The sequence below is a fragment of the Drosophila subpulchrella genome, chromosome 2R, assembly GCF_014743375.2.
Source record: "Drosophila subpulchrella strain 33 F10 #4 breed RU33 chromosome 2R, RU_Dsub_v1.1 Primary Assembly, whole genome shotgun sequence".
NCBI lineage: Eukaryota > Metazoa > Arthropoda > Insecta > Diptera > Drosophilidae > Drosophila > Drosophila subpulchrella.
In genome coordinates this window covers 8,660,111-8,687,874 of record NC_050611.1, presented here as the reverse complement: position 1 = coordinate 8,687,874, position 27,764 = coordinate 8,660,111, and the positions used below count along the sequence as shown (strand labels likewise).

At 41.0% G+C, this 27,764-nt stretch overlaps 9 protein-coding genes across 14 annotated transcripts; 4 read left to right on the top strand and 5 right to left on the bottom strand.

The window, feature by feature from the left end:
- The first annotated feature begins 1,231 nt into the window (after positions 1-1,231).
- LOC119550097 lies at positions 1,232-6,694 on the top strand. The gene is made up of 3 exons (XM_037858577.1): positions 1,232-1,510; positions 4,756-5,028; positions 5,753-6,694. The coding sequence occupies exons 1-3, from the start codon at positions 1,456-1,458 to the stop codon at positions 6,097-6,099; spliced, it is 675 nt and encodes a 224-aa protein (XP_037714505.1). The 5' UTR covers positions 1,232-1,455; the 3' UTR covers positions 6,100-6,694.
- Positions 6,695-6,830: 136 nt separating this feature from the next.
- On the top strand, positions 6,831-7,526 carry LOC119550098 (ventrally expressed gene D protein). Its single transcript, XM_037858578.1, has 2 exons — positions 6,831-7,029; positions 7,089-7,526. The coding sequence occupies exon 2, from the start codon at positions 7,089-7,091 to the stop codon at positions 7,332-7,334; it is 246 nt and encodes an 81-aa protein (XP_037714506.1). The 5' UTR covers positions 6,831-7,029; the 3' UTR covers positions 7,335-7,526.
- A 207-nt stretch (positions 7,527-7,733) lies between these two features.
- On the bottom strand, positions 7,734-10,209 carry LOC119550096 (KH domain-containing, RNA-binding, signal transduction-associated protein 2). Its single transcript, XM_037858576.1, has 6 exons — positions 9,961-10,209; positions 9,780-9,901; positions 9,356-9,720; positions 8,977-9,066; positions 8,746-8,831; positions 7,734-8,443 (listed from the first exon to the last, which is right to left on the bottom strand). Exons 1-6 carry the CDS (start codon positions 10,121-10,123, stop codon positions 8,307-8,309), a joined length of 963 nt encoding a protein of 320 aa, XP_037714504.1. The 5' UTR covers positions 10,124-10,209; the 3' UTR covers positions 7,734-8,306.
- Positions 10,210-10,577: 368 nt separating this feature from the next.
- LOC119550875 (DNA polymerase epsilon subunit 4) lies at positions 10,578-11,332 on the top strand. The gene is made up of 2 exons (XM_037859861.1): positions 10,578-10,812; positions 10,869-11,332. Exons 1-2 carry the CDS (start codon positions 10,632-10,634, stop codon positions 11,153-11,155), a joined length of 468 nt encoding a protein of 155 aa, XP_037715789.1. The 5' UTR covers positions 10,578-10,631; the 3' UTR covers positions 11,156-11,332.
- Positions 11,333-11,486: 154 nt separating this feature from the next.
- On the bottom strand, positions 11,487-14,564 carry LOC119550874 (KH domain-containing, RNA-binding, signal transduction-associated protein 2). 3 transcript variants are annotated; one of them, XM_037859858.1, is made up of 5 exons: positions 14,169-14,562; positions 13,596-14,100; positions 13,434-13,535; positions 12,852-13,036; positions 11,487-12,113 (listed from the first exon to the last, which is right to left on the bottom strand). In XM_037859858.1, exons 1-5 carry the CDS (start codon positions 14,428-14,430, stop codon positions 11,968-11,970), a joined length of 1,200 nt encoding a protein of 399 aa, XP_037715786.1. In that variant the 5' UTR covers positions 14,431-14,562; the 3' UTR covers positions 11,487-11,967. The 3 variants fall into 3 exon arrangements, with proteins under 3 accessions (XP_037715786.1, XP_037715787.1, XP_037715788.1); XM_037859859.1 differs by having other exon boundaries at positions 12,852-13,033; XM_037859860.1 differs by lacking the exon at positions 13,434-13,535 and having other exon boundaries at positions 12,852-13,033; positions 14,169-14,564.
- Positions 14,565-14,951: 387 nt separating this feature from the next.
- Positions 14,952-18,140, bottom strand: LOC119549632 (venom prothrombin activator oscutarin-C catalytic subunit-like). 3 transcript variants are annotated; one of them, XM_037857820.1, is made up of 8 exons: positions 17,296-18,140; positions 17,061-17,106; positions 16,653-16,801; positions 16,033-16,593; positions 15,765-15,810; positions 15,702-15,705; positions 15,581-15,632; positions 14,952-15,523 (listed from the first exon to the last, which is right to left on the bottom strand). In XM_037857820.1, exons 1-8 carry the CDS (start codon positions 17,534-17,536, stop codon positions 15,135-15,137), a joined length of 1,488 nt encoding a protein of 495 aa, XP_037713748.1. In that variant the 5' UTR covers positions 17,537-18,140; the 3' UTR covers positions 14,952-15,134. The 3 variants fall into 3 exon arrangements, with proteins under 3 accessions (XP_037713748.1, XP_037713747.1, XP_037713746.1); XM_037857819.1 differs by having other exon boundaries at positions 15,581-15,705; positions 17,296-17,524; positions 17,604-18,140; XM_037857818.1 differs by having other exon boundaries at positions 15,581-15,705.
- A 56-nt stretch (positions 18,141-18,196) lies between these two features.
- LOC119549633 (KH domain-containing, RNA-binding, signal transduction-associated protein 1) lies at positions 18,197-21,022 on the top strand. 2 transcript variants are annotated; one of them, XR_005219422.1, is made up of 5 exons: positions 18,197-18,703; positions 18,764-19,397; positions 19,455-19,555; positions 19,611-19,995; positions 20,051-21,022. XR_005219422.1 is itself a non-coding variant. In XM_037857821.1 (4 exons), exons 1-4 carry the CDS (start codon positions 18,406-18,408, stop codon positions 19,853-19,855), a joined length of 1,278 nt encoding a protein of 425 aa, XP_037713749.1. In that variant the 5' UTR covers positions 18,197-18,405; the 3' UTR covers positions 19,856-21,022. The 2 variants fall into 2 exon arrangements, 1 of the variants encoding a protein (XP_037713749.1); XM_037857821.1 differs by having other exon boundaries at positions 19,611-21,022.
- A 163-nt stretch (positions 21,023-21,185) lies between these two features.
- Positions 21,186-22,699, bottom strand: LOC119549635 (28S ribosomal protein S29, mitochondrial). The gene has a single exon (XM_037857822.1). It carries the CDS (start codon positions 22,628-22,630, stop codon positions 21,452-21,454), a length of 1,179 nt encoding a protein of 392 aa, XP_037713750.1. The 5' UTR covers positions 22,631-22,699; the 3' UTR covers positions 21,186-21,451.
- Positions 22,700-23,175: 476 nt separating this feature from the next.
- Positions 23,176-27,300, bottom strand: LOC119549714 (integrin alpha-PS3-like). Its single transcript, XM_037857947.1, has 8 exons — positions 27,131-27,300; positions 25,636-26,503; positions 25,476-25,578; positions 24,787-25,356; positions 24,602-24,731; positions 24,189-24,551; positions 23,381-24,125; positions 23,176-23,318 (listed from the first exon to the last, which is right to left on the bottom strand). The coding sequence occupies exons 1-8, from the start codon at positions 27,298-27,300 to the stop codon at positions 23,184-23,186; spliced, it is 3,084 nt and encodes a 1,027-aa protein (XP_037713875.1). The 3' UTR covers positions 23,176-23,183.
- Between the last annotated feature and the right edge of the window lie 464 nt (positions 27,301-27,764).

Below are 27,764 nucleotides of genomic sequence, written 5' to 3'. Positions count from 1 at the left end.
CCAACTGCAAGGGAATGCTGGAAAGTGGAATTGACCTAGGCTCTCTCTTTTGCTTTTGGTCCTGCCAAGTGGGAAATTGGTATTTTCTCGGCCAGGGAACGCAAGGCTTTTCCGAAATTCCAATTGGGCACTCCTGCGACTGTGCAACATGAGTCATCTGCTCTCCTTCGCCGCCTTCGGTTGTTCGGATTCCCATTCGGTTATTATGCTACCTCCTCCCTTTTTCCCATTTAAAATACAAAACATACAGAGGACCCTCTATAACAGGGACATTTAAGTTTGTTCCATTAAAACAGAACACCATAATCCAAACTTTCAAAAAATAAGAATTTAAAAGTTAGGATATTTGAAAAAATGAAATTCTTAAAAAGTTTGTTCTATTAAAGCAGAACATCATTATCCAAACTTTCAAAAAGCAAGAATTTAAAAGTTACGGAATTCGAAAAAAACGTTTTTTGAAATAGTCAACATTCTTTAGTTCATAAATACGTACTTTAATTATATTTTAATGATATATATATAACTGCAATCTCAATTTTAAAAACCAAATGTAAACCTAATTATATTATTTATGGTATTTAAGGTTTACCAAATTCACATGTATATGATACGGTTTTTCTGGAACCTGACAATAACATTGTTAAACACTGTATTATAGGCAGTAGAGTGTTCCAATCAACATTTCTTATGATAAATTTATTACAAACTATATAAATTTGTGATATGTGGTTACTATATAAAAAACGTCAGTCGTTAATATTATAATATAGGCGTTACACTGTAGCTAGATATCCTTCCTTCGGGAATCAACATTTTTTATGATAATTTTATTACACACTATACAAATAAGGGTATCCTTTATAAGCATTTTATTTCGCTACATAAATTGTAACACTGAAGCTAGATATCCTACCGTCGGGAATCCACATTTCTTTTGATAATTTTATTACAAACTTTATAAATATGTTATATGTGGTTACTTTATGAAAAAGTATATCGTTTATAAGTATTTTATTTCGCTGCATATATTGTAGACGTAACATCTGGATATCCTTCCTTCGGGAATCAACATTCCTTATGATAATTTTATTACAAGCTTTACAAATAAGGGCATCCCTTATAAGTATTTTATATCGCTACGTGTAGTCTAATATAGACGTAACACTGTAGCTGGATATCCCTCCGTCGGCATTCGCAATCGCACCTCTTATTCCCAACTGGCAGTCCTCGGCGAACAACAGCACGATAACGACAGCCCACGCAAAAGAGCACAAAACCACGAAAACCTTAGCGACAAAAACAAAGTTCAGTGCCTCGCTCGCCGTTTATCCCCAAAGTTGGCAAAAAAAGCGAACGGGTTCTGCAACCGCTGGGATACGAAAATAAAATAAAAAGTGAAAAGGATTCCAAGGAGTGCAGTTTGGCATACCCCTCAATCATAAACAAGCGACAGAAATGAGGCATCTCTGGCTGCTGCTCCTTATCGCCTGTGGATCTGTCCAGTTCCCAGGTAAAAATCGGTTTCATCTCTCACATCTTTCGCCGCATATAGAGTTCCATTAAAGAAGACAAATTAATTTCGAATCAATTTATAATCTTTATGTGCAGTGGATTTGTTTCGGGAATCTATGCATATGCGGGTTCCATAAAAGTAGAGGGCTCTTCGAAGGCTTTATTTCATCAAGACACAAAGAAATACTTTTGAATTTCTTGTTTGCGTGCTGCTTCTTATAACCCACTCATGGAGGCTAATTTGCATAATCTAGAGATTATAATCCTGGGGAAAATTTCCACGGCACTTGTGCCTGTGTATGAGCTGCAGGCGCTTAAGTAATCGATGGATTACATTGCACTTACCCCGTTTTTCCGCTGACCCAATAAGGCAATGCTTTAACCAATGTCTGCAGACCATTTAAAAAACATATGTTACTGGGATTGCTCCATCATTTGAATTATTCACGAGGCGTATTTAACTGATTCATTCGAAAGTTTAAGAACTGCACTGAACCATTCGGTAAATGGGAATTACTTATCGAGAATTTGTATTCCCAAAAGTCCCCAAAAATTGAATCGATTCACAGATGACTGCATTTGTCATGGCTTTCTTATATATTTATATTGATTAAATATGACACAGGGATTGCCTCATCACCCATTTCAATATCAACTAAATGGTTTGGTATTCACAAGCGGTTGCATTTTCGCCATCCACACATGGAGCCGGCTCCAAACTCCATAAAACACTTGTCTGCCACCTAAAACTATCAAAGCAAAAGTGCTTCAAAGGGTCGCCAAGTTTATGGCAAAGTTTTCCTTAAACGCTGGCTGGGAGTTATTAGAGGGGCGAGACGGGATAAAGTGGTCGAAATGGGGGGAGGAAAAGAAAGAACGTGTGTCATTCATTGAATTGACGACAATTTGGAAACCACTTGTAAGCAGGGTTTGTCTTCCCAAAGCACAATGATGTGTGTACACTGAGGAAAAAATATAAACCTATTTCAGATATAATTCTTACGACTTCAGGTTTAAAATGTCCGAGCAATTTAATTTCTTGTGTAATTCAGATCCATTTAGTGTACACAAAGAAAACTCCGAAAACGTAGAATTTTAAGGCATAATTTTCTATGTGTATAATTTTGATCTTAAATATATCTGTTTCCATAAATTCCTTCCCAACTTATATTAACAGGAAGTAAAAAACAATGTAATTAAAAATGTTCTGTGAAACATTTATTGAAAAGCCAAGCTTAAGTCAATTTTAATTGAAATGTAAATGTCTTAAAATTAAATCTAATTTAATTTTATAGCACAAATAAACCAAAACAAAAATTTAATTTCTCCTAAATTTAATGGATTATCCGCTTTTTCTAGCGGTTCAAAGCACTTTGAGATCTACATACTCCAATGCAATATGGTGGAACTAAATTTGCAAAAATATAGCTATGAAACTGAATCTTATTTTTAAGATGATCCCAGCTTATGAGAAAATCGGCATTCGACTTAATTTTTATCTGTGATCTTTGAGCTTTAGATAGTTTTTCGGTGCGTGTATGAACATTGTTCAGTGCTTCCGAATAGAGAAATTAGTGGAACAGTAAATGAAAAGGGTGGCAGGGGCTTGGGATCGAATGAGCACATTGTTAAAAATATCAACATGATTAAAGTGGCTCTTGAATAATTAAGCAACTGGGAGTGGGTCTGGGGAGCTATGGTATATGATGAGCTGTCAAACGGAAGAGAATATGGCGAGGTAATTGTCATATCATGCCTGCGTTCCAGGGTTATTTATCCGGCTTATCGATATTAATTATAATACGGGGAGGACAATGGAAGCGTGAGATTCCATGGGTTTGTCAAATGAGTTGACAGTTTCCCTTTATGGGATAGGCCGAAACTTTCTACACTTGACCCTGAAAGTAAGAGCTGTTTAGGCTTATAATATCTGGACTTGGGGATATTTTTCGGCAGCCTTACACTTGACAAACACTTAATACTTTTAGATATAGTCTTAATCAACAATTTCTTTTGTTGGTTTTATACTAAACAAATTAAGTAGCTAGTCATTTTGGTATAGCATTAATAAGTTAGAGCCCCCAAGAGACGTGTTAAAATCAGTTTTTTTTATGTTTAATTACAATTTGATATAAATAATTGCCATGATTTCAGACTTATCTGTTGGATACGCCCCTTTATCTTAAGTTAGTAAATTTTAATGTTTGCTTGAATATTGGTAAATATTATTGTGGCATACTTTTGGGCGCCATAAATTCCCCCAAACCTCCACTGAACCAAAAGTAATAAATTAAACTTGATCCATATTGTCTTTATGATTCAGGATGATAAAATCATCCCCATTTTCCGCTGACCCAAATCGTATTTTCCGGGCAAACACAAGACAGTAACTACGCCAAGGCTAAGAAAGGTGTCCCGACCTGTCTGCCGATGTCTTTTCATTTTTCCTAACGAGAGTGTAAACAAAACTAATAACTTTGGCACATTGTATGTACACACCCCCGCCAGCACATAAACCCACGAATTATATATCGCAAATTGGCTATTTTCGCAGACATTAAGCAATGCGCTAAACGTGCAAATGACGCAACCAAAGCAATGTACATATATCCTTGAGCCAAATCCAGATACATATGTCAGCGAGTGTGGCTTGCATATGCTGAGTATTCCCGAAAAGAATTCCATTCCGTGACCTGACCTCCAACTGGAGTTGTAACCATCATATCACTCCAGAATGGGCGTTGACACGCTCCCTGGGAAAATTCACATACAAAAGGGGCTTGGCTTGGCGGCATATTCCGTATTCCGTTAATGGTTTTATGTTGCCTTCCCGGGGTCTTAGGAGCCTAGGCTTGGAAACTATCGCCAGACACGGAAATCTGGGCTGGCACCTTTTCGAGTGCTTTTCAATGGATACACAGAAACAAATTCATCTATAAAGATTTACATTTTACGCATTATTTTGAAACGTTCCCAAAAATATTGCATTCAACAACGAAAAAACGTTTGATCGATATTTTTAAAAATAAGAGTGGAAGAGTGGAAAAAAAATAATAATAACAAAATAAACTTTTTATCAGCTTATATAAAAATTGTTTTATTATTTAACGAACAATTAGATGCAAGGCATGACAACTCTTTTTCACCTAGAAACTTTACATTTTTAACTACCTGTTTTTTATCCGTGTAGCAAAAACTGCGTGTGTTTTTTTAGGGAACCTAGCTAATTACAATATATTCCAGGTGTGCTGACCTACCCAGAGGCACTCCCAGCCAAATCCTCTTCAGCCGCTGGAGGCGGCGATGGAGGAGGAGCTGGTGGAGGAGTCACTCCCACAGACGCCAGCAAGGATTATGACTATGAGGATGATTCGCAGCATGCAGCGGGAAACCTGGCTAAGTCTACTGAAAATCCCAAAGTCCCCGAACCTTACTTCGAGAAGACTGATGTTAACATATATGTGCCGATCAACACGACCAGTGTGAAACTCGAGTGTCCTGTAAAGAATTACAATGGTGAGTGCACAATCAAAAATATAAAGAAAAATTATGAGAGCTTTTGGGAAAAATAGATAATTTTCAGGAAACAATATTTCTTTTTATATCTTATCAAACATTTTTGTCCAAAAATGTTTTATTATTTGTATATATTACACAGGTACACAGCCAAAATTGCCCACGAACCATTTCTAGTTTACCATGATAATTGGATCATCCTGAGTAAAATTCCCATGCAAACTTGTGTTTCATCACCTACAGTTTCCGCGGTATAGCTAAGAATACAAAAATGAATTATGTGCCTGGCCTACATATAAATTATAGTTATCGTAAATATTTATGCTGAAACACAGTCCCAATTTAAGTCAACATTGCTTATATATAGTCCCTATCTTGAATATTTGGGGCTACAAGGCATTTGGGTGCTCCAGCCGTAGTTGATGGAAAAAAGTTTATATGAGACTTTTGCTCAGGAGCGCCCAAATATCATAGAAAACAATAAATCTATAAATTTCACAACGTTCAACTTTCGGTTCCTGTGTTATTATTCAATATTAACATTTCTTCAACATTTGGCTTTAATAAATGTGCTAAAACATTTGTTAGTCTAGGAAAATGCAGATTTCTTCCTTAGATTGGCCCCTTTTAAGGTATCCTATCAGTTCTGTGAAGCCCTTTCGAAAATATTGATGTGCTACCTACGATGTCCTTACCAAATATTGATTTTTTGCTGTTTTTAAAGCTCAACATCACGTGGTGCTCTGGTACAAGGGAAAGACACCTGTCTCCAACGGAAACAACATATTCGACAAGATTTACAGCATGGACAAGCAGTTCTCCCTGACCGTGCCCCTGGCCTCCAATGCGACGGAGGAGCGGTATGTGTGCGAAGTGCCCAACAAGGCGCGACGCGAGGTGACCATTCGCTTTGGACCGGAGCCAAGCACCATGGTTCCATCGGTACCCACAGTCTCGGCGGTAACCTCGTCCCCCGCCAAGGATGCGGCGCCTCATGGACGGGACATTAGCTTCTGGCTGATCGGCCTGCTCCTGGCCCCACTCCAGTTGGCAGTGTCCTTCCGATTTTGAAGCGGGCCAAGTTCAAGACCCCTCTAAAATCTGCACCACCGGCATTACGTTTGGAGATGCGCACCGCAACAGATGAGCTTGATGACATTGGGATGTGGCCCTCGGATTACATCGATGGCTTGGCAAATTAAAGTTAGGTGTTGCTTTGTTACTTTAATATATATAGTACATAGGAAAACCGATTTTTCGGGGAAGCAAACTTCCTAGAGCTATAGATTAATTAAACTACACTTCCAACTCTGCTTCCTCCTACTTCCAACGTCGATGTTTTTAGACTCCTTTAAAGTAATATTGTTTGTAAACCACTCTTTGAATTTAGATACGCTATCTATAGGATCGAATTAGCCTAGTGTGATTGCTTTAGTCTTGCGCTTAATGAATCGAGAGATTAGTACATAATTGATTTTAACTTAGCGGAACAAAATGCGATACCAAGTGGCTTAAAGAATCATTGTGAAGGATACTATATATATATATATATATATATACGTATATGTGAACAGATTATGAATACATGAAAACAATGTATGCAATTTTGTCGGATATAAAACTGAAATAAACTAGAGCTGCTATAGACCCAGCTGAATCCATTCAACGAAATCCACCCCTATATATGCAGGCCGGCAGGATTCGGTGTCGTACTTTTTTTGAAAGTGGGAGGGGGGAAAACACACGCGCGACAAGGACAACAAAGCGCTGAGGTCCTTATAGGAGCTCACTGCAGCTGCAACGCGGTGGAGGAGTGGGAGGAGGAATTCCGCAATGTGCGCAGGGCCTGGCAACCATATGGTGGCTCCTAAGGGTGGTGCTAATGGTGGTGGCACAAGCCTCGAGCGAGAACTTTACTTTCCGGCTCAGTCGACAACTGCTTAGCGGCCAGGACACATATCTAGTCAGCGGAATAAATCAGTGCCAGTTGGATCAGCTAAGGTGAGTTCCCAACGCATAGTTGGTTTTAAGAAATCAGTAGTCAATTCCGCATCCTTCAGATGATACCTCAAAGCGAGAATCCCCCTCTGACCGAAGATACTTACCTTGAGGAATCCCAGTTCTCTGAGCATTGTGGCCAAAGTCGTTGTGGGCAGGCCCAAACTGCCTTTGAGGTTTACCAAAGAATCCTGCACCGATTACAAACCCAACCACAAGAAAATGGCACAAGAGCTGATGATAACGAGCTGGAGAAGCAGATTTGGCTAGCCAGCTTTACAGGAAGACCCATACAATACAAATGTTAGTTTAATATTAATCGAACCAAAGAACCCTTGTTAAAGATTTATAAAAAAAAAAACCAACAGAAAACTTTTAAATGTTATATCGCTAGTTCATTCCCTATAAGCAAAAATAATAAAAGACATTTTTCTTTTAAAAACCTTTATTATCCGTTTATCCTTTGTTTAAACATCTTATTACTATATGTTTAAACTACTTACCCGTCAGATATATCTGAAACTAAATTGTCTTTCAAGAAAATATGATATGTTTTTGTCGTGCAGCAACTTTTATTGTTTATTCAATGTTCTTTCTTTTTTATTTATAAATTCATAATGCTTTATTAACTTATTTTTAAACGCATTTTAATGTCTTGATGTCCCAAATGGATTGTGATCTTCACTTCATTTCATTGAACAATGTGATAATTTCATACCGGTTTATTACTTTACTAATTTATTTTGTAGAGATATAACTCTTGATTCTACTGCTAGTGACACATGTGTTTAAATATGTAATGCATATATTGATTGTAAGGGGGAGGATCGGGTAGTTTAATCGATTCAATTATAGTTGGATTCGTTTCGACAGTATTTATTAAATTCATTCATTTCGTTTCGTTTTATTACACATTTTTGAGGATCATAGAAATCTACGAACTCAGGAAATAATAATTTAAACAGAATTGTATATAATTGGGCTTATGATCCGTTGAACGTTAACAGTTCGAACAGGTTTATGCGAAATATATATTAAGATTAAAATTATGTTTGTGGGAATTAACAGCGCTAGTACGCCTTTTTATTAATGTTACTCGTTATTCATTCATAGCAACATTTTAAATGCTGCTTTTTCTTGTTAGATCAAGAAAATATTAGGTTTTATGTATATTCAAAGTGCTCCCAGTATGGGTTTTTTAACATAAACATCGTCCTTAGTTATCATTTATAGCGTTGTGTGCCGGAATCAACCGGAGCTCCGAACGGCGCAGCTCGGTTCTATTGTTTATATTTTTTGAGTATGGTATACGGATTGGGCTTATAGGACTTGATGGGCGGTTCGCGCATACGTTTCATGTCAGTCGGATATGGACGTTTATATGCCGCTCCGTTTGTCGGTATTATTGATGGACGTGCTATAAAATTGGTTCATTATTATTTTTAGTATGTTATGCGTATATATCATTACTATATAAAAAAGTTGTTCGTTATGTAAAATTAATCATTCCAGAGTATTATATAGTTTTGCATTGAGAAGTTATTGTTCATTCGCTGGTATTGGTACTGGTACTGATACTACAATCTAACCCAAGGAGCCCCAACCAAAGTGCGACCCATAAAACTGGGAAGGAAGCCAGAAAGCGATCTTATAAATATACCCCGGTACTACGAATCTACGGCTGAAAGGATCAGAAAAGCATGCATGGGCACCACTTACGTTTGCTGTACTCATAGCCCGTGGGTGGACGCTTGGGGGGCATACGGTGCTCATACTCGTAGGCTACCTCCTCCCCATCATCGACTCTATAAGGATTGACAATGTTAATTACCATATATCAAGGCATGTTGGCTAGGATTTAAGGTACTAATCAGACGCGAGGACGCTTGGGCCCTGTATTCCTGGTGGGGTCAGTAAATGATACAAAATTATACTTTACAAGTAACTTACTCGGGCGGATTTTCCGCAGCGCGCTTGATTAGGTTGATGTACTTGGGAGCTCCATTGCTGTTGCCTCCGAATTTTTTGTCGAAGACAGATCTAGAAATATTTGACTTAGATTTCTATTCCCCACGTAAAGCCTCTGTATACCGATTACTCATCCTGCACAAATCTTGGATAAATATGTTTCTCTGATATTGCCCTTAAATCATTATGGCAATGGTTTTTTAAAGAGTTATTAAGGCATGCTTTAATTTTATGTATGTATATGCTTGCTAGAGACTATAAGATCACTGAGAAATTCATAGGTTAAGTGATTTTTGTGATTTGATGACTTGGATAAGTAAGTTGCATGGGTATACAGAGGTAAGCTTTTATATGTTCTTACCTGTAGGCTTCCAGATTGGGTCCGTGAATACTTTTGGCCGACTCCGGATCCATTTCCATCAATTCACGTAGCTGTTCGTGGGACACCTCATCATTCTTGTCTGGAATTAGATACTTACGGATCTCGGCCAGGGCGTAGGCTATACGAGCATAGCACTCCGCCGGAGTGGCCACCGTGCTGACCTCCAGGAAGAGGTCCTTCTGCAAGTGGGCATACCTCGGATCCCCCGAGTTGCGCAGCTGCTCCTCCTTGATTCGATCGCGGATCGAACTGCGTCCCTTAATGGCTATCTTGCACTGGGTCTCCTCCTGCAGACGGCGCAGCGAGTTGCCCTTCGGTCCCAAGATCTTGCCAGTAAAGTTGAACTGCGGGGAGAGGGTAGGGTTTAGTATTATAGAGGGAGAAATCGCCATGTAAGACCCACCTTGGGATATTGCTTGACGGGCACGAACACCTTTTGGGTAATCTTCATCGGCTTCTGCTTGTACACATCCGCGTAGAACTCCTTGCCGGGAATGCGACCCGTGCAGTAGACTCGATCCACAGCTGCAATATGGGGAATATTACCATTATGCGACACTTTTGCATTGCCCAATTGATTTTACCCTCGTCGATGAGCAAGGCACATAGTGGAAATTCGGCGGACAAACGCTGACGCTCCTCGTCCAAATCGGCCAGAAACTTTTGGGCCACCTCGTTCAGACGCGGCTGGTGGTCATGGGTGGCTGGTTTTTCAACGAACTCGCTTGGTGGTTCCATTTTTATCATCAAATTCTTACCGAGATTTTTTCAATCAAAAACACAAACTGGAAAACTGTATGTATAACAAGGTTCAAAATGGCCGCAGGTCTGTCAAACCTATCGAAGTTCAGGGTTGTCGAGCTTTAAATTGTTTCAAGAGTATGAAAGGAAACACCCCAACCACTAGATATTTTAAAGAATTTCTAGCAAAAAATGCTGTTGTTTTACATTTTAAGTAACAAAATTTAATTAAATAATTATAGTTATAAAATGTATTATAACTAGATAAAAGTTCCTATAAGAGCGGATTTTATTTTATATATAAGTAATAAACATTATGTACAACGTTTTATTAAAACATATAGAAGCAACTAAATAATTAAAGGAACCCGCTTCACAACTAGCTAGAAGTAGCCAGAATAGCAGGGCGGCTGCTTTTCAATATACGATAATAAGCGATATCGATATTTTTGGCGGTGGATGGATAGTTCATCTCTAATATTGAAGAATTTGTTTTTAAATTTTGTGATAAACAATGGCTAGCGAGGACTTATTTGAGAATGAATTCTCGGAAGAACAAGATCAGGAGCTGCAGCAGGCCATGGAGACGGAGGCAGAGGAACCACGGGAGGCCAAGGAATCCCCGGAAGTTATAGAGGAAACGCCGGAGAACCCCCCAGCGGAATCTGCCACAGAACCAGTTGCAGACAAACCGCGTAAGTTATGGCCCTCAGTTACTAGGATTTTACTTTAATCGTTGATTCCTTTGCAGTGACGAATGGCACCAAACCCTCTGCAGATCACGAAGCCAGGATGACACAACTTCCCATGGCCAGAATACGAAACATAATGAAACTGGATCCGGATCTGCACATGGCCAACAATGAGGCTGTCTTTACGGTGGCCAAAGCGGTCGAATTATTCATCGCCTCGTTGTCCCGGGAATCATACACCTATACGGCACAGTCCAAGAAGAAAACCATCCAAAAGAGGGACGTGGAAATGGCCATATCGGCTGTGGACAGCCTGATGTTCCTAGATGGTGCCATGAACTTTTGAATACCCAAATGAAACAAGATTCCTTGATTATTCTTTTCTTTATTTTGGGATATTATTCGCGGCAAACACATTCAGTTCTAATCGCCCTAATACGGTTTAATGTTAAAAATAATATTTAAGATATAAAACAATAGTCGGTTCGCAAGAAAACAAACGAAATAAAAGGAAATCATAATTATAAACGACAACGTTTAACGTTTCACAATACTCATTGCTCGTGGGAATTTTTAACGAAGCCGGAACTTGGTTAATATTTTATTTGCTGCTGATAGTTGTTTGTAGTTAATCAGAGTCTCCGCAGGCGATACTTACTTGTCGTTGGGCATATATCTCTGGTTTCTTATTTGCTTTTATTGTTGGTTTTATCTCCATAATCTTATGAAACATAATTTCCAAAGCTTAGTCTAACATTACGCATTGATTAATTAATTGTTTTGGGGATTTTTGTTTGTGTTTTGTTCTCTTTTTTGTATTCGCTTTAACTAGCATTAATTGGATTGAAGTTTTTGATTAATTTTTACAATCATTTCGTGGTTAAAACTTGTTGCAGTGATGATTTCTTCTTTTTTTTTGTTGTTTCAACACAATTCGAATATTGGGATAACAATTGCAATACAAAAATTACGTTTATTTTTTTACTTTCGTTTAGATAGTATATTTAATAGGTGTGCATAGTTGGATTGTTGACTTTAAACATTTTTGATAATTTGTTTGGAATATATTTTATTCTTTATGCTTAACTTTGTTTAGTTGTGGTTGTTGTAGTTGTTGTTGTTGGGGTTGGTTTCATGGGATTTTGGTAAATCGATGGGTTAACGTATTTTCGGATATGGAGCCGAGCGATAACGCACGCTTTCACGAGATCGGGATCCAGTTTCGTAGTGTGCAGATGAATGTGATCCCGAGCCCGAGGTTGTTGGTCGATATGACGATGATGAACGACCGTTGCTTGGTTTTGCTATTTTGGAAAGAATTTTATTTGTTGTTTAGACTTTAAATTGTTTCTGTCTCTGTGGTGCTGTTTTGGTTTTTGTTTTTCATTTGCTTAACATATATACATTGTAAAAAAAGAAAAATACATTGTTTAACCGGTTTTGAATGCACTACACCCTACGATAAGTTCTTCTATTAAGTAAAATGCATTTTTTTCACGATTCAAAAAAATAGTTCCACAAACCTTTCAGTTTGGATTTTATATTTTAAACATGTTGTACGAATATTTATTGCGTTTTCTAGCATGAAGTTTTGCGATTTTGTTCTCAAGGTGTGAGTTTAAGTAATTGGATTTTTAGTCGATTTTGTTTTAATTTGTTGGTTCTTGCCTCTTGTGAATATGTTAGTAGTCGTCCAATTAATGAAGATGATTTTATTGTCGCTGTACGGTTTAGTTGATTTCGCCTCTGATCAGGCATAGTGCATTTAAAATCTTGTTAAAATGGGATGGGTTGCCGTTTATCATAATTTTGGTACGCGGTTTTGTGGTGGTTTCTGTTTTTTTTGCGTTTTCAATTTTCGTCGCTTAGTTGGATATTTTTTTTTTTTTGTTTTGCGTTCGAGTTTTATTCTTGATTTGCGCGATTTGAGTTTAAACGTTTACATTGCTATTAGTCGTATTCTTTTTCTTTTTTCATTTTGTTTCTTTTTACATGCCTGCTGAGGGAAGAGATTAATACGTCTAGAAAGCTAGATAGCTTACCTGGATAGGCTGCCGCGTAGGAAGAGGAGGATGAGTGGGGGTGATACTCACGCCGGTAGTCGCGCTCGTAGGAGCTGCTGTCGTACTGGGCGTGGTGGGTCGAGTGCTTCGATGTCTGGGGCGGTGGTGTGGCGTAGCGATCGTATTCTCCGTGGTGGTCGTACAGCTCGTGGTCCCGGGATCTACTGAAAATGTAAAGGATTTTAAAAACTGTCCAATGTAGCTACTTCTAATGCAGCAAAAAAAATTACAGGCAGAGGACCATAGCAACACGTATGGTATTCAAATTAAACTATAACCCATAATGTATTGTACACTTGCTCTCATTTGGACTAATTAAACAAATGATAGCTAAGTTATTTAATAAACTAACTAAGTCTCAAAGGGTTTTGCTAAATAAAGCTCTAACGATTTGGCGGATGGTTCAAATGGCAGATGGTTTCATGTAAAATGACCGAGATGAGAATCTAGTTGAATATATCTGGTAATCCTGACAAGGAATATGAACACTAAGAGCGTTTGGACTGGCCTCTTCTGTCACGACCCCTTAAAGGACTAATAACTCGATTAAACTTATCCAACCTGTGCGTCTTGACGATGCCATAGTTGGGATCGTCCATCACATATCGTGCCTTCTCCAGAATCGAATAAACTTTGGGCTTGGAGGAAGCAGGAGGTGGAGTGCTGTGACGAGACGAAATCGTCAATAACCAATTAACGGGCAACGTAAACGGACGATCTTACCGAGAACTGTAGGCGCCGTGATCGCCGTATGACTTGGAATAGTGGTGAGACTTCTTGTACATGCGCTCCTTGCCGTCCATCTCGCGCAGTTGCTCCAGCCGAATGTCATCGTTGGCATCGGGTATCATAAACTTGCGAATCTCGCCCAGCGCATAGCTGATCCTGTGATAGGCTTCCGCGGGAGGGGCCACAGTGGATATCTCCACATGTAAATCTCGGCTGAGATGCGCGTACTTGGGATTGCCAGAGCTGCGAAGCTCTTCCTCCTTGCCATGGTCGCGCATTGAGTTTCGCCCCATCACAACCATCTTGCACATGGTCTCCTCCTGCAGCTGGCGCAGTGTGTTGCCCTTGGGGCCCAGGATTTTTCCAACGAAATTGAACTTAGGGTACTCCTTGATGGGGAACAGCACCTTCTGGGCTACTCGGATAGGCTTTTCACTGTACACGTTGGCATAGATCTCCGGTTTGGGTATGCGACCGCTGACCAAGATCTTCTCCACCTCTGCGCGGCCGTGAAAAATCAATTGGATTCGTTCAATCAGGTCTTACGTGTCTCAGGGCCAAACTCACCGTCGTCAAGCAGCCGCTTGGTGATGATGTGCTTCTTCTCGAGCGTCTTCTTCTCCAGCAGGCACTCCTGCAGGTACGCGTTGGTCTTCTCGTTCAGCTGGGGCGTGTCCCGGAGGGCGGCGTGGCTGGTGGTGTGTGTGTGTCCGCCGCCATCCGCCTCCGGAGTCTCTGGAGCACCGGTCGCCGCTGGCTCCTCGTCGCGTCGCTTTCTCTTGTAGTCGGCGGCGTCCTCGTTGTAGTCCCTGTCGTAGTCGCGCGGCATTCCGGCTTTGGTTAAATCTGGCTTGGAGGATGTGCAAATTCTGAAAGTCCCACTGCTAGGAAAAAATTCTACTCTTGCAGAATTAGTTGGCTGAAAAAATATGTATGTGGTAGCACCGATTCGATAGCACTCGATAAAACCGATTCGATAGCACTGAGGCGCGCTATCGATTACGTATGCATAGCAGTTTTGAAAAATAGCTAAAAGCGATTGTAGCTAAAAAGTATTCGGGGCAGCTAGGGATATGGCTTTGTTTTGAATTCGAATGGAATTTATATTAATATACGATTGAACACCGCCCGCTAAGCGATTTCTGTATATGAACATATATCTATTAGGAGTACCTTTGGAGTTTCTTATGTTCATCAACATAAATGTTACAATATTCAATGATCATATGAAATATATAGTGTAAAGCAACTAATGCTTTTTAAATTTTTGTTGCAAAAAATTAGTATCTGGGCTCTTTTAGTAAGTATCTTGTGACTTTCCTAATACATCACAATAAAATCCAAACAAAACTCCTTCATAATAACCTCTGAAAGTTATAATATTTATTTTACACAAAGTTATTTACTTATTTATTCTTAATAAATAGCTACTATAATATAACACATTTAGCGAAAGTTTCTTATGTGCATCAATATACATTTTACAAGACTTGGCGCTGAAGTGATTTCTGTAGCACCCCTGGTAGAAAATTATTATTGATTTAACTTAACCGTTTTCGCTATCCATTTGGTTTGAGCCATAACATTTGTATAAATGTGCACACCATTATAGCTATAACTGAGAATTCCATACAAAACGAACCTTTCCTTTCCCTTATACGATATCTTTTTTCCCAATATGTCGCCAGGTTTTCCGTAATTCTGACTGATACCCTGAGGAGTTCTCACACAAAGTTGATTTGTTTCGATTATTCTTTGGACACTATATGAGCAATAATAGGGGTGTATAGGAAAAACGTTAAAATCAAAAATGTTAAGGCCTGTATAGGTGTTAACATAGTCAAATACTGTAAAGAAGTTGCTAGATTCGGCTTCCTGTTGGTCCTTTAAGTTCGCAAGCATACAGATCGGTTTCATTCCATCTGCAAAAGAGAAATTTAGCGATAGTGGCCTTATAGCTTATATAACAATCATGTTACCTGTCCCCGTCACCGGTCGATTTAGTTTGAGCAAAGCAATATCATTGTTTGCCTGTGCTTGCGTGAAGATTTTTACAACTCTGTATGATTTATATCTTTTTTGCATTCCGATCACACTCACTTCTCTGTGAATTAAAAAAAATTGTATTTGAAAAATGACATGGTACATTTTGACACTACTCACAGGGAAACTGGAATTCCTAAGCCTTTGGCATTTGTTATGACAAATTCTGATTAAAAAAAAAAAAAGAAAAGTTACTAAATTAGTCGGATTTGGTTTAAATATTTCCGAAATAAGGCAATTTTCATACAATTTGTAATTGTATAACTGGCTAACAATGGTTTAAAAATCTTGGCAATCTTAAGTTAACTTCAAATCGCTTTTGTCTTAGAACAATTTCAAATTTAAATAATGGTGATTTTGATGAAATATTTTAAGAATTTTTACGTACGGTCTGTGATCAGCACGCCCTGGGCTATGAAACCAAGTCCATAAATGTTTGCCAGTAAATTTGAAGCAATGGTATCACCACCGCAGTCACTGTAAAGCCACTTATCAAGAACCTTGGGAGTCTGTAGACCTATTTGGGCTTGTGACTCATCCGCAAAGTAATTTTTTTTTATAGTAGCATCAATCCAATCCACATAGCTTGTCACATCGGTATATACACTAAGCCCATTGCACCCATCATCCCCATAGCTTACGATTCCTAGCTGGATTGCGCGAACGCCGATTCCCTTAATAGTGACATTATTGACTAATGGACCACCAGAATCGCCTGCACAGGTGTCTCCGAAAAAAACCCTACCACATATCTGATTTGAAGTGGGAGTCATTGCAAATGACATATAGCAATTGGATGGATCTTCCCGGTTGAGGATGACAGTTTGAAGTATATCGCTCTGCTTGCCGTTTGCTTTTTGTCCCCAACCATAGGCTTTGAATGCCTTTGTTTTATCTACATGTGTTTTAAAATTCTTATTTAAAATAATGCAGATTGGGATTATATTGGCTGTGGAGAGAAACAATTAATATATTTTATTCTGTTCAGCGATTAAATCGTTCACATACGGTTGTAGACGACGCTGCTCGAAAGTTTAAGCAATCCTATATCATTTTCATAAGTTGGAAATCCTTTGAATAATTCGTGAGGTATTCCTTTAATGACTTTGGATACGACGGTAGGGTAATTCTGGTTGTATGCTCCCAACTTCACCTGTCTTAAATTAATAAAAAATGACATTTAAACTTAATTCAATCTTTCATATCTGCAGTTAAGTCATTACAATTAGACACCAATTTTATGTGAAATTATAGTTTGGTTTCTGATCATTTTAACCCACCAATGGATCGGGGAAAAATGGATATTTTAGAAATTATTTCACATATAATTCAAAGCTGAAAAATATTATATAATCGCCAAACGATTTCGGGAAAAAAAGTTGGATTTGAATATTGACTAAAGTGTGTAATACTCACAGTTGTTTTTGGCCAACTATGCAATGTGCAGCAGTTAAAACAAAGCCTGAAAAATGATAATCGTTTATTTACAAACGAAACGGGCGGGCCACAGAAATTACTTTGCTCTGAGTTCTGGTGAAATTGTTATGTTTATGTATGTACAATGTGCATACACACCTAATATTCCATCCGAATTGAGCGCTAAGAGATTTTTATGGCATACCAAAATTTTCCTTTGTATAAACATACTTACGTCTATGAATCAGGGTGCCACCACAAAGAAGAGCTGTGCCATTGTCGATTGCAGCCATCCATGCAGCTTCTTGACGTCTAGCATCAGCACCATTAACTATTTTATATACCACATTAGGTGTTCCACAAGGTTTCTCTAAGAACTGGGAAGCATCCAGTTGGCTTAGGAACAAAGTGAAGAAAGAAATCCAAGCGAAAGACGTCTGCATTTCACGAGATGTACGAAAGTTCTGACACAGCATATGTAAATTTTAACGTTTTTGATAAAGTTATTTACTTCCAAAAAACGCATAACAAGTGCTTATTCACCATTTATTCAGTATGAAAAGTCAACATTACCAAATCGTTACAATTTTATCACAATATTCATGACAAATATTCGCTGACTTTCATTTCAGATTTATTCTATTACGTTGTTTTCGAAAACTCTATAGTTTTCAAAAGTCAATCTTTCAGTTATGTCGAAAACAGTTATTGATTTTAAAATGTTTTAAGAAAAACCAGTATTGCCAGTATTTTTCAGGAAAGCTTAATTATTTTTATGAAGACCTCAAAAAAACTTGAATATGGAGGACTTATAACGAAATCGGGGAGGTGATTTAATAGATACTTTATCCAAATCGGGGATGAAAAAGAATTCTCTTTCGGCAAATTTTAAAAAGATTTCCAATGTAGTTCAATACTAATTCCCTCTGAGGAGATGGCTGTGTCACCCTAAAATAGTGGCTTGAAAAAAGCTGTGCTCCCGCCGTACTCGCATCCTTGGTCAAACCTATCGACTTTCTGTCGTTGCCCTCTCAGGGCCGATAACATCGATTCGCGCTTAGCAGCACCACCGATTGGCAGCTAACAGCACGCTGCAGAAGCACGAGAGCCAGCCCATAAGACCGGAGTTGCCGGATCGCGCCGCTAACATAGTAAATGTCCGAATAAAATACACACTTGGAAAAAGAGAGAAAAATTAGGGCCACTGGGAAGGCTGAAGTGTGCAAACTTGGCAATCAAAACGAATCGACAGCGAAAGCGATCGCCAGCAATCCGCGCACGGAAAATCCGAGACTCGGCGACTCAGCAGGACGACAGAGCGATAGCGATCCCGAAGGCAGGACAAATGGCGGAGAACGGACTGCGTGTGCCAGGGTCATCCGCGGTGGCCTCCTCGGTGGCTTCCACGGCGGCAGGAGCCGGGCAGGGATCAGGATCCGCTGCAGTGGCCGGAGCCGGAGTGGTGCCCACCGGCAGCAGCGGGGGGACGAGCAACGGGGAGCACGAGAATGAACACAACGCCAATGCGGACAGCGAGAAGGCTCAGCCGGCGCCGGCGGTCCAGAAGTACATGCAGGAGCTCATGACGGAGAGGTCGCGCATGGAGAACCACTTCCCCCTGGCGCTGAAGCTGATCGACGAAGGTAATTGATTTGTCCGGGTCGCTTCATGGTAATTACACTAATTTCCCTCGGTTTTTTCAGCTTTGGAGCGTGTGCAGCTGAACGGACGCATCCCGACGAGAGACCAGTACGCCGACGTCTACCAGCAGCGCACCATCAAGCTCTCCCAGAAGGTGCACGTGCCCATCAAGGACAAGAAGTTCAACTATGTGGGCAAGCTTCTGGGCCCCAAGGGCAACTCGCTGCGTCGCCTGCAGGAGGAAACGCAGTGCAAGATCGTCATACTTGGCCGGTTCTCGATGAAGGATCGAGCCCGCGAGGAGGAGCTGCGCAACTCCGCGGACGCCAAATACGCCCACCTGAATCTTCCGCTGCACGTCGAGGTGTCCACCATAGCTCCGCCCGCCGAGGCGTACGCCCGTGTGGCCTACGCCCTGGCCGAGATTCGGCGATATCTTACGCCGGACAAACACGATGACATCCGCCAGGAGCAGTACCGCGAGCTCATGGAGGATCCGGAGGCGGCCAAGAAGCTCACGCTTCGCCAGCTGCAGCAGCAGTCGAATGCAGCGGCCAGTGGTGGTGGTGGAGGAGGAGGTGGCGGCGGCGGCGGCGGTGGCGGTGGTGGTGGAGGAGGAGGAAACGGAAATGGTGGAGCAGCTGGATCCGGCAGCAACAATGGCAACGGCAACCAGCGCTCCGGCGGCAACTACAGGTGGGTCGAGGTCAGATGTCCTCTATCCGTCAAACTAAATCCCCATCTCCCCGACAGACAAAAGTTTCAGCAACAATCACACTATCGCCACAACGAGGAGACTGTCTACTTTCGCTCACACAACAATGCGTACCACCAGCCAAAACCCTATGTGCCAGGTGAGTCAGGATGCTCATGGTCCATCTTCCCTAGAAACTATTTTCGCTTTTGCAGCCGCCCAGCGGGGCAATGCCATGCACACCGCCCTGCCACCGCAGGCGATTGTGCGAGCCTCACCACCCGGAATGGTCGTCAGTGCGGCCAGCTTCAATGGTCGGAACGCCGGGCTGGGCAATGCCGGCGGCGGCGGGATCATGGCCAATAGCATCGTGGCCACCACTGGCGGTGGCATCGGCGGCGCTGTGCCACCCAATATGCGCTACCGTCCCGCTGCCCCCTATCAGTTTGTCAAGAAATAATACAGATGGGAGGATGCACCGCCCGCTGCCGTTCGCTGTTTGTTCAACTATCCCTCACCGTCATTGATGCTTCATCCGGAAGTATTCACACCCATCTGTCATGCCCATCCAAACACCAACACCCACACACAGCTCCAAAGGTAGATGTAGTAACTATGAGAACATTGGAAACTTGTCATGCATTGATTTCACCAGGATTTCGGCAGGGTGGAAACCAAAACGAAACGAATGAGTAAATGTATGTTTAAGAAAACTAGCCTAAGTAGACGAATGCTCCGAGGAACAGACGAACACCTCAATCACCCAACCAAAACCAACTAACCGACCAGAGAAACACCCACCACCCCATACGCACGCAAGCACTCCTCGAGGATTGGGTTTGAAGGATCTGAGACTTTGGAATCCGTGTGTTGGGCCCTGCGAGCATTTGGAAATGAAAGATCGAAGAAGAAAGGAGGAGGAGGAGAAGAACGCCTCGACATTGGATCGGGCCGAAACGAATGGATGTATACAAGGATGATCCCGGTCGAGCCAGATGTCCTTGTTTTGTTTTGTCATATATAATTTAAATTCTTATTTTATCACTGACGCATGCGAAGATTTCATCAATTTTTTATTTATATCAATGAATATATATATCTCCTTTATGTTAACTCTCATACGTATTCTCCCAGCAGTCGCTTAATCCTATTGCTTCTCCCACTCTGCGATTAAGTTTATCCTATTTTTGTTTAATGCATTTTGTATTATGTTTACGTTTAGAAGAGGAGGCTTTTTATTTTTATTTGTTACGTCGCCAGGACAGAAAAACCAACTGCAAACGATCATGAATAATATATAACAAGTATATAGAAGCGGTATGATTTATTACACATAGTGCATATGCAACACCACACGATCACTCGCGCCTACGTATATTCAAAGCATCAGCATATTCACGTAAAACCGTAAAAGTTTAAACCAAATGAACATTAGAACGCAAACGAGAATCTACAACATAGATCGGCGCTGAAGAGCGATTACGCCTACGATAATGCAAACCACATCCGATCAGAGAAAAATATGCGAACACATACATACATACATAATTGTTATTGTTGTTAAAAGCAACTAAAATTGTAATAGAAATTATGCAAATATACATACGAATATGACGACAAATGTTAATTGCAGCCTAGTTATTATTTTGTTCATTCACCCACACACACCGGAACGAAACCTAAGATATAGTGTATATCGTACTTATATAGAGAGTGCAGCCTGCAGATCCGCATGGAAATTGAGCTAGACTTTGTTGACGATGCTTCTGAAGCTAAGAACCACACGAAAATTAAACCCAACCCGATTTGTATTGATTTCGGAACACTGAAAACTGCATGTAAACCCCATACACATATACACATGTGAAAGTACGAATCTATATATTTTACAGTGCATTATTATGTATTGCTGATTATCGTTAAATAAATTTCCAATTTGAATTCTCCAGTCCAATTATTCAAAATCGAGAGAGGAGGGTAGGCACCAAATTTCCGTGTTCCGTGTTTAACAAATCATTTAACTTTATTGGCTAACAAATACAGGACAATTGCCACTCTACAAAGCCCTCACCAGCTGCATCAGCGAGTAGGGATTCTTGTTGCTCATGAACTTGAGCTGCTCCTCGAATCCCTGCGGCGTCTTGTTGATCCAGTGGCGGTCGAGATAGTAGCTAATGTAGCTGTGGAACTCCTTATCCGTGTAGTTATCCACATGGATGGGCACGAAGGGATCCAGATGCTCGAAGCCCTCCTGGCCGAGCAGATAGCGCGGCATATACGAGTCCATGTGGCCCTCGGTCATGGCGATCTTGTCCACGGACAGGATGCACACTCCGTTCGTCCAGTCGTAGTTGGTGATGTCGAGAAAGGGCTGGGTGAGTGTGACTTGATCCGGGGTCACCCGCTGCTTGTTGTCGGAGAAAATGCGGGTAACCGGATGGAAGAAGGCATTGAAGCCATCGATGGCCACCATCACCTTGCACTGGCCAGCGGTGGAGAGCTGTTTTAGTTCCGCAATCAGCGCCGCCGTGGTCTCCGAAGCGTACTTGATACGTGCTATTCCGTGCTCAACCAGCTCGATGAGCGTGGAGCCCGCCGGCGTGCTTTCGCGCTTGCTCCAAACGTACTCCTTGCTGGTTTTCAGCTGCAACCGCTGGAGAAGCTGGCTGTTCTGGGTCTTGAAGTGCACCAGCCAGGCGGCCGCATCGAAGGGCAGGTCAATCATTCCCTCCTGGCCGGCGGCATTGGACGCCTCCTTTGGCCGCTTCATCCAGTTGGGCGCCCAGGGCACGTGGACCAGCACATACTCGTTGAGGGCCCCGTAGTGCAGCACATGGGCCATGGTCAGGGTCTTGCCGGTTCCATTCTCTCCATACAGCACATACCGCACAACTGGCTTGGTTAAGTCGGTGTCTTTGATGTACTGCAGCAGTTCCAGGGCAGGATTCCGGACCATCAGACAGGCCTCCGTGAAGGTCTTGATCTGCTGCTCGTACTGCTTGGGCAGGCCGCCGCCACCGAAGATCTGCTTCTTCTGCTCCGCGGGAATGGTGTAGAACTTGGCCACCTGCACTGCCGAGTGCTCGCCGGGATTGCTGACAGCCGTCCTGAACTCATTGATGGTGGTTCCCTCCGCCGGAGCCACTGCTGCATTCGTGGACATCTGCTGGACATGCCGCTGCAGCTGGACAGACACGCGCGAGAAGCTGCCAAAGCGATTTCGGATCATTTTCATTAAGAAATCGTCAAATACTTGTTAAATAAGAGCTGGAAATCTGCGACCTGATGGGCAGTGCGTCCGAGAAATTATCGATTAATTTACCAAACTATCGATTGATTTTCGGCCCATCGCTAAATGGCAATTGAAGCGGTAACTCAAATTTAAAATATAACATATTGCGTTTTTTTCGTTTCCCTAGAGGTTGTCGCAACTAGTTAATTAAAGACCGATGGATTTTTCTTTTTTTCCTTTCACTTAGATTTGTTAATGCCGAGCCACGCCTTCACCTCAAATCACTTGAAAGTGAAAGGACAGGCAGTTATCTTATAACTCCCGTATTTCTTTGTATAAATCCTTTCCTTTAAGCAATAAAAGGGAATACAAAACATATTATAAATTAATAAGTACAATTTACCATATTCAAAGCAGAATTAATTAATTCATTTAATGCGTATGTGAAAAAAGAACTAAGATGTAAAGCTAGGACCGCTTATTAAACTACTCCAAGAATACGCACGCCACTATTTCAAATCCCATTTATTATTCAACAGAAACTCGGTTTTATATTTTATATATGCTGATCTGGTAAATCGTCGATGTCACTGCTAGTGTTTTCCTCCTCTATCTCGATGGGAATCTCCCCTTTAATGCTTTGTCGAATCAAGTTCAGCTCGTCCCTCCTTTTGCGCTTAAAAAATCCCAACTAAAGATAGAAAGATCAACAATATAAAATAACAATTATTTTTTGGTTTCAAATATACGAACCTTGTATAGGGCGTAGGTTATTGCACAAAGTAAGAGAAAGCCACCGATTAGGGACCAAATAATATGCCAGATGGGTAGTTCAACCCTTAGGTGCCTGAATATCACATTTGGTTCGATGTTCTTATTAATTACAAGCGAACTGCTTGTGGGATCTCCTTTCTTGGACAGCTCTAGATCGCTTAAGATAACAAAGTACTCCCAAGGACCTACAACTTCAGTTAGATCTACGATAAAGCTAACGTTGAGGCTGATAGGTTTATCTGGCCTTAATTGGACGCTCATCTCGGCCCTGACGCAGATCGTCTTATTAACGTCCTGACAATTAAACACAATGGATCGGTTCACGGGCACATCGTGAGTCTTAAAAAGAGCATACTGCTCTGGGTTTGCGACCGGTTCGTTGAGATCCCTTCGTTTTCGGGTGGAATAGGTTTTGCGGTCATCCTCTTCCAGTTCGTTGTGTGCATAATTATCAGTGGTGTCCACAGTGATTTGGTTATTAATGTGGTCATAAAGTTTGATGGGTAACAATTGGGAATCGTGGGTGGCCTGCATCTTCAGGCTGGATATATTAATGATGTGTTGTACTTCTGAGGAATCAGCTTTTTTATGTGCAATGGGTAAATAAAAAGATACGGTCAACTGCTCGATGGTACTGGGCCCGTTGCTCTTGATCTCGTAACTGTTGATGATTTCCACGGAGTTCCTCTTGTCATCCAAATCCACTTGATCGCTTTTCTGACCCCTGAAGTAAATAGAGGATTTAGCTCAAGTTTAACCAATTTAAACAAGTTTGATTGAATCTTACCCGCTTACATCAATCTCGGTAAACTCTCTCAGGTTGATCTTGTTGGTCTGCTTATTATCCGCGGAATTCTTCTCGTTTCCCTCACTAAATACTGCTGCGTTGATGATCAGCGATTGTCCCTTGAGATGGGTCACATCGAAACTGATGGAGACGGAATCACTGTCACCTTTGGCCAGCGGTTGTCCGTGGTTCAGATCGCATATCATAACCGACTCATCGACTTTGCAATTTCCAGGAATCTGCGCGAAAGGCAGACGGGCGGAGCTGGTGACGTTGAATTGAGGCAGAAAGGCGATCTCTCCATGGTTGGTGATCTCGTAGCTTAGGCGGAGTGTGTCGGTAGATCCCAAAATATATGTGGGTCTAAAAAAAAAAATTAGCTTCTTAAATCAAATGGGATTATAAAGCCCTACCTAAAATCCACGCTCTTCAACTGCAGATCAACGACGCAAACATCGGAGGCACACCCAGTGGAGAAAACGATCTTTTCGGTGCAAGAACTCGGATCCGTGGGATCAACAATCACGCAGGTTTCGCAGAACCCTATTGGAAAATCAATTCAATATTAAATAAAATATTTGATATCACTAATGTTTACCTTCCGTTTCGGGAATCTTCTTTGCCAACTCGTAGTGCATCTCCAGTTCGATGGGCGTACGTACGGACTTTCTGGTCACCTTGATCTCGAAGGTACGACATTGCTCGACAAGACCCGCATTCGCCTTGAAGATCATCTCACTGCTCTGATTCTCGATGAATTCAGCCCGCTTGTCCATGGTAATCCGGATGTCTAGCTCCTGCTGCTGCAGATCCTTAGCCTTGGCCATGGTACTCAATCGGTAGCAGGCGGTGAAAATTACCTGCTCCTGTTTCGGTTTGATATATCGCGAATCCAAATTTAATGTAGCATATACTTTTACTACGGGATAGGAGCGATAGAGATAGACAGTCTCGGCATTGGGTGCTCCTATAGCGAAGTCGTTGAATCCATTGCCATCTATATCCGATCCGCGGGACAGGCCGTGACCGAACATGTGATCTCCGTACTCGTAATGTGTCTGGGAAGGAGAATCCTGTCGCTGACTCGGTCTGTTCCGTAATCCATTTTCGCTTCCTAGATATATGAAAACAGATCCGTTTCCGGCAAACGGTGCTCCCACGGCCACGTCTGCAAATAATAAATAAATTAAAGGCCTCAAAACCAAACCTTTTCAAAGAGAATCTTAAGGACAACATTCAACTATTTAATGAAATGTAACCCTTTAAATATGTTGTGTTATAACCCACCATTGTATCCGTCATGGTTTATATCACCCAGACGCGAAAGAGTAGTTCCGAATCGAGACTTGCTTCCTGCTGGAGATTCCACAGTCGTCCGGTCAAACTCGAACTTCAATGATAAGGAGGCGTTAAAAATTTGATTTCTTTTTTCGAACTCATTACTCACCGAGCCCTTGTTGATAAAAACATAAATGACACCGTTGTCGCAGGAATTACCCATATCATTTAGGGGCGCTGATATGATAACGTCCGTTAGTCCGTCTCCATTAAGATCTTCCGCCAGAACGGAGTATCCGAAATATTCGCCAAACTGCTCGCCTCTCAAAGTTTGTTTTGGGTGGATAAATCTTTGATCATCAAAAATATAGGCTACCGCGGAGTTAATTTGGTCTTTGGGAGCAGTGGCCACGTAATAGAGGCTGGTCGGGTCGTTGCTGTCAAAATATCCGGACCCCACGGCGTAGCCAAGGTACGAGTTTTCATCCAATGAAAGTTTCCTGAGGATGTTGTCTTTGTTGCTCTTGTAAAGGTTTACCGCTCCCTTCCAATTATAGACACCTGGTGCTCCGATCAGGAATTGGGAGTTATCGTCCGCCACGTGGGCACTGAGGCCCTGTTCCCCCATAAAATAATAGTACCTGGCTGTACGGTTCGGATACATCTGGTTTGATTCCAAGCGGAATGGAGAGATGCGAGTCACGTTTTCCGGTGTACTATTCGTTGTGTTATTGACCCAGTAGCAGATTCCATGAAGGTGACCTTCGATTCCTTTTGAGGCGTAAAATCGTGGTGCACACACGAGGAGCATATCCGTATCCCTTGTGCCACCATCCATTGATCCACCAAGCCACTGAAAATCCTTGTTCTCAGAGTTCATTGTCCAAGTGTCAGGCGCAACCACATTTCCTTGGGAATCCATGGCATACGGATTGCAGATTGCGTTTTCAAGGGAGCACCTGAAGATCGCTCCTGGCTCGTTGATGGTCATTTGCGAATCCAAGGTGGATTGGGCCCGGGGAGCTCCCACTATGATGCTGCAATGCAAAAATACTATGTAGTTCAGTTTATGACGTCTAAAATAAGTTCAACTATTCAAGGTTACCCATAGTGAGATGGGTTTATTTTTAAGATCATATGAAATTTGAGTGATAATGCATTTCTTTTAGGACCCAACCGATTTCAGTATGGACGGAGGGGAACAAGAGTAAGTACATGTTTTCAAATTTTGATTGTTGTCCGCTTAAAAAAGTTATTATCAATGCAATGGAACCCAATTTTTTTTTTATTTATTTCTCTTTTGCTCCCCACTGTACATATATGCATGTATTTTGTATGCATTTCTAAAAATAAAACTTACAACTTTCGGATTTACGGTATCGTTAACGTATAAAGCAATTTTATGACTGGTATGATTAATTGTTGATGCTAGAGTTCCACTTTTCTTTGCTTGTTGTGAAACAACAATTTTGATCTAATGGGTGTCATGAAGAAAGAAAATATATATGTATCATTTTATACAAAAATCTTTAGATTCAGATCTTTTATTGAAAGGAATATTTCTTTCTCAAAATGTACATTGTAGTTTCACATTCATATAATTTTTTTCTTTTTTACGGACTCGCAAAAAGGGTATTGCTTCGATTAGAAACCCTGAAATTTACCTTTGTGGACGAATGACGACCGAGAATCCAAAGTAGGAGCTTCGCGTTTGTTTTAAACGAGTCCCTAAACGCTTTGGGGAATTTATCACAAGATTCGGATGTGGCGAAAAATTGAATGCATCAATTTGGGATTGAAGGGCCAACAATACAAGATAAAGAAGTAGACGCATTTTTACCTAACTACACTTTTAAAATGTTGAATTATTTATTTGTAACTTAATGGTCTTAAGAATTGATTGTCTCGCGGAATGGAGGTTTACACTCTTCAAACACTCGAATGCTAATAAAATAAGATGCTGTGGAGTACTTGGAGGGCTGTGGATTTTTCTGACGCATTTATTTACCATTCCATATAAGTTATCTTGGTTTCCTTTACAGACGAATTTCTGCAGAAGCAGACTGGATATATTTTATTAAAAATTTAATGTATGTATGTATGCTTAAACATCTTTGAAGAGGGTATAACAAGATAATAACAAAATGTTATTGTGATTTTCTCTTTTGGGAACATACGTTTTTTTTTAAGAAAACCCATTTAGTGATAACAATTTAATGTCAATTTATATACTTTCCTTATGGTACCTAGTTAAATAAAATATATGCTATCATTAAATTATGGACACTAGCCTTGTTA

Coding starts and splice junctions, on each gene's coding strand:
- LOC119550098 (XM_037858578.1), top strand. CDS start 7,089: ATGATACCTCAAAGCGAGAATCCCCCTCTGACCGAAGATACTTACCTT.
- LOC119549635 (XM_037857822.1), bottom strand. CDS start 22,630: ATGAAAATGATCCGAAATCGCTTTGGCAGCTTCTCGCGCGTGTCTGTC.
- LOC119550097 (XM_037858577.1), top strand. CDS start 1,456: ATGAGGCATCTCTGGCTGCTGCTCCTTATCGCCTGTGGATCTGTCCAG. Junction 1,511..4,755: donor TGGATCTGTCCAGTTCCCAG/GTAAAAATCGGT, acceptor AATATATTCCAG/GTGTGCTGACCTACCCAGAG. Junction 5,029..5,752: donor TCCTGTAAAGAATTACAATG/GTGAGTGCACAA, acceptor CTGTTTTTAAAG/CTCAACATCACGTGGTGCTC.
- LOC119549714 (XM_037857947.1), bottom strand. CDS start 27,300: ATGCGTCTACTTCTTTATCTTGTATTGTTGGCCCTTCAATCCCAAATT. Junction 25,357..25,475: donor AAACCATGACGGATACAATG/GTGGGTTATAAC, acceptor TATTATTTGCAG/ACGTGGCCGTGGGAGCACCG. Junction 24,126..24,188: donor ACCGAGATTGATGTAAGCGG/GTAAGATTCAAT, acceptor TATTTACTTCAG/GGGTCAGAAAAGCGATCAAG.
- LOC119550096 (XM_037858576.1), bottom strand. CDS start 10,123: ATGATAAAAATGGAACCACCAAGCGAGTTCGTTGAAAAACCAGCCACC. Junction 9,721..9,779: donor CCGTCAAGCAATATCCCAAG/GTGGGTCTTACA, acceptor CTCTCCCCGCAG/TTCAACTTTACTGGCAAGAT. Junction 8,444..8,745: donor GGGCTATGAGTACAGCAAAC/GTAAGTGGTGCC, acceptor CCAATTTTATAG/CACGTCCATCAATAATACCG.
- LOC119549633 (XM_037857821.1), top strand. CDS start 18,406: ATGGCGGAGAACGGACTGCGTGTGCCAGGGTCATCCGCGGTGGCCTCC. Junction 18,704..18,763: donor GCTGAAGCTGATCGACGAAG/GTAATTGATTTG, acceptor CGGTTTTTTCAG/CTTTGGAGCGTGTGCAGCTG. Junction 19,398..19,454: donor CGCTCCGGCGGCAACTACAG/GTGGGTCGAGGT, acceptor TCTCCCCGACAG/ACAAAAGTTTCAGCAACAAT.
- LOC119550875 (XM_037859861.1), top strand. CDS start 10,632: ATGGCTAGCGAGGACTTATTTGAGAATGAATTCTCGGAAGAACAAGAT. Junction 10,813..10,868: donor ACCAGTTGCAGACAAACCGC/GTAAGTTATGGC, acceptor ATTCCTTTGCAG/TGACGAATGGCACCAAACCC.
- LOC119549632 (XM_037857818.1), bottom strand. CDS start 17,536: ATGCTGTGTCAGAACTTTCGTACATCTCGTGAAATGCAGACGTCTTTC. Junction 16,802..17,060: donor ATAGTTGGCCAAAAACAACT/GTGAGTATTACA, acceptor TATTAATTTAAG/ACAGGTGAAGTTGGGAGCAT. Junction 15,524..15,580: donor TCGACCGGTGACGGGGACAG/GTAACATGATTG, acceptor TCTCTTTTGCAG/ATGGAATGAAACCGATCTGT.
- LOC119550874 (XM_037859858.1), bottom strand. CDS start 14,430: ATGCCGCGCGACTACGACAGGGACTACAACGAGGACGCCGCCGACTAC. Junction 13,037..13,433: donor GGCATCGTCAAGACGCACAG/GTTGGATAAGTT, acceptor TTACATTTTCAG/TAGATCCCGGGACCACGAGC. Junction 12,114..12,851: donor CTACGCGGCAGCCTATCCAG/GTAAGCTATCTA, acceptor TTTCCAAAATAG/CAAAACCAAGCAACGGTCGT.